Source organism: Rhincodon typus, chromosome 14, assembly GCF_021869965.1.
Source record: "Rhincodon typus isolate 14 chromosome 14, sRhiTyp1.1, whole genome shotgun sequence".
NCBI lineage: Eukaryota > Metazoa > Chordata > Chondrichthyes > Orectolobiformes > Rhincodontidae > Rhincodon > Rhincodon typus.
Window position 1 is genome coordinate 3,287,549 of NC_063345.1, and position 10,878 is coordinate 3,298,426.

Genomic DNA, 10,878 nt, shown 5'->3' on the forward strand with positions numbered 1-10,878 from the left:
TCAGATTCTCCAGCATCTGCAGTTCCTACTATCTCTGATACAGTTTTCACTGGTGGAATTGTTCTTCAAGCAGTAGGCTGATTATTGCATTCTTTCTATTCCTATGGTTTTAGAACTTAATGCAGTGTATATATTTTAATTTGTCTTGATACAAATAGACCCTTTAATAGGTTTAATAGACCCCATAGTGGCAACGGTTTAATGTTTATGTATTTGTCAATAAATGGTCAGAGCAGTTGCAGTTAAATGTGGCTATACTTGAAAGTTCAAAAGCGAGCAACTTACATGAGATGGAGACCTGAATATGAAACAATGTTCCTAGAATTATAAAAGGGGGCACTTTATTTTGCTGTCTGTTCCAGTTAAGAAAATAAAGTGAAATTTTATGTCAAAAAACAACATTGGAGAAACTCAGCAAGTCTGGTGGCATCTTTGGACAGAGAAACTGAGTTAACGTTTCAAGACTGGTACACCAAGATATGATGGTGAGTTAATGGATTCACTCCAAAAAAACAAAAAAGGGTCTTAAGAATACTAGCCACGTGGGCAGCAGAAACACAATATCAACTGTGTGTAACTGGCCTCTCCAATTCATTAAAAAAAAAAATTCAGTTTCTTTCTTGAGACATGTTTCAAATCTTCTTCCTACAGATCTGTGGGCAAGACAACAAACAACAATATAGAAATCTCAGCAAAGCCACCTGTGTTGCATTCACAAACCCTTGTAAGCTCTCGTTCATTTACAACATAAACACTGTGCATGTTTATATTACTGAACAAAAAAAACAGTTGGAAGGAACAAAAGGAAACAAATAGCACAGCTCCAAAAGAAAACTCTAGCAGTCTCAATGCATTTCAAGCTACCAAGGTTTGACTCTTCAAGCAATGAACAATTAATGGAGTAGTGAAAATTTCTTAAAATTACTTCAAGAAAATTTTGCGAGATAAATCTGCAGGTTTTATTCTTTTTATAGAAGTTAAACACATTTGAAAAACCTACAATAACACCTTTAACTTCATGGCCACAGACATAACAGGTGGCCAATATTAAAAAGAAAGGACCTTTCATTCGCATCTTTGCTACCACTGGGAAAACTACTGCTTGATATGGGGTTACACACTTGTGAAAACATTAAAATTGCAGGGCAGACTGAAAAGTAGAAAAATATTTAAGACATTTAATACAGGACCTCAAAATTAGGAAAGAAGCAATAGTAAATAGACAGTAGGACAGAGATGCTTGTCCACATATCCCTGAAAATGGTAGAACAGGTTAATAGGGTGGTTAAGGCAGCATATATGTGATGCTTACTGTTATCAGTTATGGCATAGATTATAAAGGTCATACAATGATTAACCATCTTAAGTAACAACTCTGGAACAACATTGTAGTATAGAGGCACAGATTCAGATGTACAGCATGGCAACAGAGCCCTTGGTCCAACTCATCCATACTGACCAGATATCCTAAATTAATCTAGTCCCATTTGCCAGCATTTGGCCGATATCCCTTTAAACCCTTCTTATTCATAAACCCATTCAGATGTCTTTTAAATGTTGCATTGTACCAGCCTCCATCAGCTCCTCTGGCAGCTCATTCCATACACGCACCAGCCCCCTGTGAAAAAGTTGCTCCTTAAGTCCCTTTTATATCCTTCCCCTTGCACCTTAAACCTATGCCCTCTAGTTTTGGACTCCCGCACCCCAGGTAAAAGACCTTGTCTATTCATCCTACCCATACCCCTCATGATTTTATAAACTTCTTTGAGGTCACCCCTCAGCCTCTGACACTCCAGGGAAAATAGCCCCAGCCTATTCAGTCTCTCTCTATAGCTCAAACCCTCCAACCCTGGCAACATCCTTGTAAATCTTCTCTGAACCCTTTCAAGTTTCAGAACATCCTTCCTACAGAAGGGAGGTCAACTCAAATCAAAAAGTTGCAAGAAAGAGATAGAATCATACAGTACAGAAAAAGTCCTTTGGCCCATTGAGCAGTTTTTGTCAGTCTACACTACTCAATCTACACTAGCCCCACTTTCCAACACCAGGCCCATAAGCTTTGGATGGGCACTTGAAATGTCGTGACATTCAAGTACTTTTTAAAGGTTGTGAGGTTTCCTGCCTAACTACTCTCTCAGGCAGTACAACCCAGATTCCCACCATCCTTTTGGAAAAACATTTTATTCACCTTGAATCCCCTCTAAATCTTTTGCTTTTCAAAATATGGCCTGTTGTTATGGATTCCTTCATCTAAGGGGAACAGCTGCTTCAATCCAGTGCGTCCCAGCCCCTCATAATCTTATACACCTCAAACAGATCACCCCCAACAAGATTCTCATCCAAGCTTATCCAGCCTCCGTTCATAGCTAAACTGCTCCATCCTGGGCAATATCCTGGTGAATCTCTTCTCCACCCACAAGTGCAATCACTACCTTCCAACAGTGCCATGAAGTAATACATGCAATATTCCTGTTGTGGCCTAATCAAAGCCCTGTACAGTCAAACACAACTTACTTGCTCTTGTAACAACTGATAAAAAGACAAGTGTCCCATATGCCTTCTTAACTACTCTATTAACCTGTGGCTGCCTTCAGAGATCTATGAACAAGCACCTCATACAAAAAGATATTCAAAAATAAATGGAGTAGTCCCAGCCCATTTTTAATCTCCATTTTGCATTTTTAAAAATCAGATTAGCAAAGTTATTCCAAATAAACATACAGCAAAATTGTTAACAATTCAGGTTGACCTGAAGATGTAACCTGATCTTGCTTCCACCTAATCTGACAAGATTATCCCATGTATAATTTGGTGTTTTCAGATCTGAATTCATATGGTTTTCCTACATGTAAATATATCTGTTGGCTAGAGTCAGAGTCATGTAATTTAATATTGTCACGTACGTAAAATTACTGGATATTGCATGGAAAGAGGCCAGAACGTTTTATTCCCTTCAGAGTCATTAGTAATATCATGGGCATACACATGTGCAGTATGAAACTACTGGAATTAATCTAGTGATACAAATATGCACCTGTGACTGAATGACTATTTGCAAATAAGGAATAGAGGTACAGCAAATTTAACAATCACACATTGACTTTTCAGATTTAATAGCTATTCCAAATTATTATTACTTAATACAGTCTAAGTATTCACATTCAGAAAGTAAGCATTTTTTTGTACTACACTTTACTGCACTTGCTAGTAGGTTGTAAGAGTGGTGAAAGGCATGATCACAACCACGGCTTCAAAGACAGATGAAGAAAAACTTCACAACAGCATAAGCTGTATGAAACACTGATCAAAACAGAAAATTTTATTGCCTCAAAAATATTTAATGCAGCATCACTGACTGGTCTATAAACAAGCTTGTGCCAGCTGGTGAAAGCTCCGAGCCAGTTGCTTTACCAAGGGAGGAAGGATGAAGAGAAAAAGAGGACCAAGCAGTATAAATAGTAACTGCAGCCCAGAGCAAGCAGAAAAAGGGAGTGGTTGGGGGTATTCAAAGATGGAGGACAGAGTTCATAGGCACTTAATAGCCTTCGGGTTAACTGGAAAAAAACGTTGCTGTTCCTCCAGCTTGCTAGGACAGAAATGCTGGTGTGCTAAGTGAGGCAGTGTGTTGAAAAGGCAAGTAATGGAAGGAGCATTCTTGCAGTCAGAATGGAGACCTCTGCAAAGCAGTCGTCCAGTTTTACAAGGTGTCTTGATAAGGTAATTAACATTAGGCTAACTAAGATAAGGGCTCATGGTGTTTGAGGTGGTATATAAGAACTTAAGAACTAGGAACAGGAGTAGGCCATCTGGCCCTTTGAGCCTGCTCCGCCATTCAATAAGATCATGGTTGATCTTTTCATGGCCTCAGCTCCACTTACCGACTCTTTCACCATAACCTTAATTCCTTTACTGTTCACAAGATTATCTTGGTTTTAAAACCATTCAATGAGGAAGCCTCAACTACTTCAGTGGGCAGGGAATTCCACAGATCCAGAACCCTTTGTGTGAAGAAGTTCCTCCTCAATTTGGTTCTAAATCTCCTCCCCCTAATTTTGAGGCTATGCCCTCTTATTCTAGTTTCACCCGCCAGTGGAAACATCCTCCCTGCTTCTATCCTATCTATTCCTTTCGTTATTTTATGTTTCGATAAGATCCCCCCCTCATTCTTCTAAATTTCAATAATTTAGAAGTCTACTCAGTCTCTCCTCATAAGCCAACCTGCTCAACTCCAGAATCAACCTAGTAAATCCCCTCTGCACCGCCTCCAGTGCCAGTACATCCTTTCTCAATTAAGGAGACCAGAATTGAACACAGTACTCCAGGTGTGGCCTCACCAGCACCTTGTACAGCTGTAACATAACCTCCCTGCTTTTAAACTCCAACCATCTAGCAACGAAGGACAAAATTCCATTTGCCTTCTTAATTACCCGCTGCACCTGCAAACCAACCTTCTGCGATTCATGCACAAGTATATTAGCACGGACAGACAACTGGCCAACTAATCGAAGACAGAGGGTTAGGACAAGGTGGATATTTTAAAGCTAGCAAATCGGTAACTAATGGATGAATACTGGGGCCACAATAAATTATTATGACAGCGTGGTGGCCCAGTGGTTAGCACTGCTGCATCACAGCACCAGGGACCCGGGTTCGATTCCATCCTCGGGTGACTGTCTGTGTGGAGTTTGCACAATCTCCCTGTGTCTGCGTGGGTTTCCTCTGGGTGCTCCGGTTTCCTCCCAAAGTCCAAAGATGTGCAGGTTAGGTGGATTGGCCATGCTAAATTGTCCATAGTGTTCAGGGATATGTAGATTAGATGGGTTATGAGGGATGGGTCTAGGTGGGATGCTCTGAGGGGCGGTGTGGACTTGAGGCCTGTTTCCACACTGTAGGGATTCTATCTTCTATTCTAATCAATCTGTTCAGAGATGTTATTACACACTTCTGGAGCAGGTGGGACTTGGACCCAGGCCTCAGTCCAGGGTAGGGATACCACCACTGCACCACAAGGAGGCCCCATCACACTTTTTTTTTGGGGTGGGAGCGTGGTGAGAAAGGTGGGGAGACAGGAGACAGAGGGAAGAGAGATTTCTGGTGCTGGTTTACCCTGAAGGTAAACTCACATCAGGCGAGGGAACAGACAGTCCTTCATGGTAACCTCACAAAATTAATCCACGTCACTGGCATAACAAAAATGCCATCCAACCAATTGAGCCAAGCCACTCCCCCAGTACTGATCCGGTTAAAGCAAGGCACGTTCAATGCAGAAGATATCACGTAAAACCAGGGACAAAGTGAGAGTGAATCTACTGCATTTAAACGTTAAAGAACACAAAACAAAGGCAAAAACCCTTTCTTGCAGTAACAGACTTTTAAAATAATTTTGTATCATATTGTTAGGGTCCTCCAATACTTCATTCTTTAAAGGGCTCATTACTGGTTGTATATATTTTACTCATTCCTTGGTTTTAAGTAAAATACATTTGTTTTGATGGGAGTAGATGAAAGACAGGCATTACAGTAACTAGTTTCTGGAAAAAGTTCCAAAGAGATATTTGATAATTAACATGAAAACAGCTATCCAGTTTAAACAACATATTTTCAGCACTTTTCCTGTGTATTTTTCATCTGTCCACCTGACAAAGAACAAACAAAACTTACAGAATAAGTCAATAATTTGGGAGCAAAGTCCACTGCTGCGATTTGGCTGAAGTTCGCGTACTCAGTGATTTATTCAGAATTGTACTGAATTTGCAACAGAAACACATTACAAATCAAAAAGTTTGCCAGCTAAAATTGTGCAATAGAACTAAATACAATAAGAGATGTATTGTTATTTGGCAACATGAAGTTTCAATATCAAATTTGTTCAGGTTTATTCAATGTCCGAGAATCCTGAATCAGAGATGATCAGGCCTATCATTTTTAACGAACTTGTCTTTCGCTCATATTTGCAATACATCTAACTGTTCACTTCTCCAAATAGCAAGACAAGCCCATTAAAAAAAAGTTAATAAAATAACCCTACACATTGGACTAAAACACGCTAGATTAGAACAGTGCGTATCTCTGCTTACTTAATCCTTCCTTATTATATTTCAGAAATTGGGTTTATCATCATTATGGTTGGCCATTAGCCATTCTAGCCTACAGTGGCATAATTTCTCTAATTCAAGCAGAAAAATCGGAGGTTTTTTACTCTTTCTTCCGAGAATGTAATTGATGCTGACAAGGCTGCAATTATTGCCTATCCCTAGCACCTCTAAGGTGGTACTGGATCATTGTATGAACTGTTTTCTCCTTGCGCGGTACCACAGGCACCAAAAATTGATAAATTTATAATCTACAAGAGATATGTTATTTCCAAGTAGACTAAAGGGACAGGTTAAGTAGCAAATCAAATGCAGGTAACATATCTATAACAAAGATCAGCTGTACATCATTCTAATGCCTAAAGAAGTTCCATTAAATATTTAAGTTTTGCTACTTTGACAAGCTTTCTTTTTGAAGGCACAACATAGAACTGATGTTACAACTCAAACTAATGGTTAATGTATGTTCGCAAATAATAAAAAAAGGTCTTGACCAAAGACTGGGTTAGAAACTCAGTGAACAGGCCCTGACAGGGGGCACACATTGATTACAGGAAACTGCTAGACTGGGATTCTTTGCAACAACAGTGATATGCATGGACAGCAAAATCTCAAATTAACTAAACTTTAAAATTAAGAGGCCTTAATGACCAATAATGAAAAGTGCTAGTTAAAGCACTGCAGATACAGCATTTAGAAAACTTCTAATTGCATAGGTATCTTTTATATTAGATTGCCTGTACACTCTCAGTAATCAAATTTTATTAAAAGAACGTATGCACCAAACCAATCCCAACATATCCCGAATACCAGAGGTTGAGGGGGTAATCAAGACTACGGTTAAATGAGATCAGAATTTAGAAACAGCACAATAATCCTTCCTGGGAAATGAAAAGAAATCTCATTAATTGCTTCGCAATACAGACTGTACACAGTAAAAGTTCCACCTTTGTGGATGAGGTTGTAGACATGCTCGCCAAGCCAGTGTGTGTTTGGTTGCAAACATTTCGCCACCCTGCTAGGTAACATCGTCAGTGCGCCTTTGGTGAAGTATCAGTGTTCTGTCCCACTTTTTATTTATATGCCTCAGTTTGTTGGGGTGTTCGGTGCTACTTCCAGTTCTGTTTCTCAGTGGTTTATACATAGGGTCTAATTCAATGTGTTTGATGATGGAGTTCCGATTAGAATACCAGGCCTCCAGGAATTCCCTTGCGTGTCTCTGTTTGGCTTGTGTGATTGTGGGGGTGTTGTCCCAATCAACTTGGTGCCCCTCATTGTCAGCGTGTAGTGAGACAAGTGAGAACTGGTTGTGTCTCTTGGTGGATAGTTGTTGTTTATGTATCCGTATTGTAACCCAGAACTACGCAAAGCAGAACAGGAGCCGCTATATGGAGTCTTCAAAAGAAATGAATACCCGAAAAGCACAGCCAGCCATTATCTCCCAGGCAGACAGCAACTGGAAGACACAACATGAACAGACTCAATAATCACTCTACTGTACATCAAGGACATTTCCGAGATGATCACAAAACTTCAGACCCTAGGTATCAGGGTAGCCCACAAACCAACAACCACCCTAAAATGGCTACTGATGAATGTAAAAGGATCCCATACCAAAAACCAGCAAAACTAGGGTAATATACAAAATACCAGGCAAGGACTGTAAGAAACACTACACTGGCCAAACCGGAAGAAAACTGACAATACGGATTCACGGACACCAACTGGCTGTAAGAGACACGACCAGTTCTCACTTGTCTCACTACACACAGACGAGGGACAGCAATTTGACTGGGACAACACATCCATAAATTGCACAAACTAAACGGAGGCATACCAGGGAATTCCTGGAGGCTTGGTATTCTAACCGGAACTCTATCAACAAACACATTAGTGAATTAGACCCTGTGTACAAACCAAAAAACAGAACCAGAAGTGGTACCAAACACCCCACCAAATGGAACCATACAAATAACAAATGGGACAGAACACTGATGCTTCAGCGAAGGTGCACTGACGATGTTACCTAGCAGAGTGACGACACGTTTGCAACCAAACCTATGGCGAGCATGTACCTCCAAATTCTTTCTTTTTCACTTCATTATATTGTGTTTGCACCACTTACCATTTTATTCCAAAATTTATTCTCAATCTATTCTGCCAACATCCTCATATTCTGCTGAAGAGGATCTTCAGTTTCCCATGGTAGAGCAGATTATGAAATACTAGTTCATGGCTACAACCTTTTTATCGAAGCATTTAAAAAAAAAACAAATACTTGTATTTGAACACATTTAGTTGAACAAAGTTCAAGGTCTCATTTTAGAGTACACACATCGACACCATTATGCCACGTGCAAGGGGTCTTTGGCAATGGTTGCCACCAATGCAGTTAAAAGATTTTTAAGACACCAAGGTCAGCATCTGTTGCTTATCACAACAGCTCTTGAAGGGAGTGGCTTACACTTAGAATGCAGTTGAGACTGAACCAGATTACTGCAAATCTGGAGTCATGCATAGGCTACACCAGGTAAGGATGGTAAAATTTGTACTTCTCTTGTGAATCTTGAGTTTTTAAAAATAGTCATAATTGACACAGAACATTAAGTCTGTTTCTCTCTAATAGATTTGGCCAGACCAGCTACATTTCTAAAGCACCTGTTTTTATTTCAAAACTAGGGGTCATGGTTTCATAATTAGAGGTTGCCCATTCAAGGCAGAGCTGAAGAGATTTTTTTCTCTCAAAAGGTTGAGCAACTTTGGACAGGGTCAATGGATATTTTTAAAGGCAGAAGCACTTGTCTATCAATAATCTTTGGTTATCAGTTAGATTGGAAAATGAAATTAGAAGCACAAACAGACTGGCCATGGAGATATTTCATGCGGGATTAAGTTAGAGGGGCCAAATGATCCACTTAGCTCCTAATTTGTACACACTAGTGAATCACGTGTGTTTTTAACAACAAATCGACAATAGTTCCATGGAACAGACAAAGAATACTGGAGAAACTCAACAGGTCCGTTTCTCGCTCCACATATGCTGCCGGAGTTAACTTAATGGTTTAATGGTCACTCTTGGTGACACTAACTTTTAGTGTCAGATTTTTGTTAATTTAATTCCAATTCCACAAGTTGCTGTGGTGGGATTTTAACCCATTTCACTAAGGTATTCGATTGACTTCTATAGTGCCAGTACACCACCACATCCCCGCATGACCCCAGTCCTGAAAGCGACGACAAAATGATCACCAGCCAATTAAAAGTGAACTACCAGCCAAACAGAATGCAAGCCAGGCATTGCATTACAGTTTAAAATTTAGTGTGAAGTTAGTATTACTTAAAACAGCCACCACCATTTTTGTCTGTTCAAAAGGTATGTTGTCTTTCTTTCACTGTTTCTGTCAAATTCCTGAAACTTCTTTCCATACAGCACAGCAAGCGCTTAAGGTGGCCCACTATCTTCTCAAGGGCAATTAAGGACTGAATGCATATTGGCCTAGCCAGCCATTCAACCTGTGAACAAACACCTTCAAATAAACTGAATTTGCGATGGTTTTGAGCATATTTAACCCCAGGAGGGTAACCTTTCATTGAACTAGCATGCTGTGCTCTCCCTACATTTAAGTATCAACTATGCGATAAAATGTAGAGATTGTCAGGGTACTCTGCACAGAAATTCTAGTGGTTGAAAAACTGTAATAAAGTCAACTTGAATTCCAAATATGATGACGATAACATCTACCGAAAATGTTTTATTCTTTACATATCAATTGTACAGTATTCCTAAAACAGTCAAAAATTGGGCCACAAATCAGACAACCGTTGCAAGGTGAAACAGATGCAAGTTAGTAACAGCACCCTAATTATTCCAAACTGCTATTTTATGAGGCAGAGTCTAAAATGGACTGCTAGAAAACAAGTTATAAAGAGGCCAATGCAATTGTTAGACTGATCTGTATAAGTCCTTATCTCACCAACTTTCAGTAACAGCACATGAAAGCCCATCATCTTGCATCTGGCCAGCCTCAAGGCTTTAGCACAATATTAAGATTGCTTTTCCAACGAGCTCTCAATATATATTAATGACTTGGATGAGGAAAGTGGACAACACAATTGTAAATAGGAAGGCAAGTCGTGATGATGACACAACACAGTCTGCAGAAGAATTTGACAGGTTAAAAAAAAACTTGGTAGATGGAAATATAATGTGACTCAGTGCACTATCGCTTGAAGAATAGAAAAACTGGATATTATTTAAATGGAAAATGGCTGCAGAAAGCTAAAGCACAGAGGAATTTTTGTGTCCTTGTGCATAAATCATGAACAGCTAGTACACAAGTTCAAACAAACAAAAGAAACAAAGGCCAATTTAGACAAAGCAATGATATGGAAACAATGGAGCACTCACTTAGTTCTTCTATACCTCGTCAGGATGGGAGCGCAGATTCTATTATCCATCCAGAGAATGGGACTTGAAAGATGTTCTAGAAATTTCTTTTCTAAGATTCTTTGTAGACAATGTGAGAACTGCCTCAAGTCATTAAATAATCCATTATAATCTTTATTCAAAAACATTGCAACTATCTATAACAAAATGCTAAGTAGAATTTGCACGACATTTTTGAATGGTGGACACAATTTCATTGATAGCAGCTATCAACCAATTTAAGCATAAGATTGAGATCATGCTGACAAAAAGGTGTTCAGAAAGCATTGCACAATTTAGAGACCAAAAAAAAGCGCAACTTAATGCAGATGCTGTTTTTTTTTAAAAGAAACAGCATTC

The 10,878-nt window shown here is 39.4% G+C and overlaps 1 protein-coding gene across 1 annotated transcript in view; it reads right to left on the reverse strand.

The window, feature by feature from the left end:
* The window catches only part of LOC109911981 (phospholipid-transporting ATPase IG-like), a 129,036-nt gene extending 120,798 nt beyond the window's left edge, over positions 1 to 8,238 (reverse strand). Inside the window, exon 1 of the mRNA XM_048605257.1 lies at positions 8,218 to 8,238. Within this exon, the coding sequence (XP_048461214.1) occupies positions 8,218 to 8,220 (3 nt within the window). The 5' untranslated portion in view covers positions 8,221 to 8,238. The remainder of the gene's footprint in view (positions 1 to 8,217) is intronic.
* Positions 8,239 to 10,878: the final 2,640 nt, after the last annotated feature.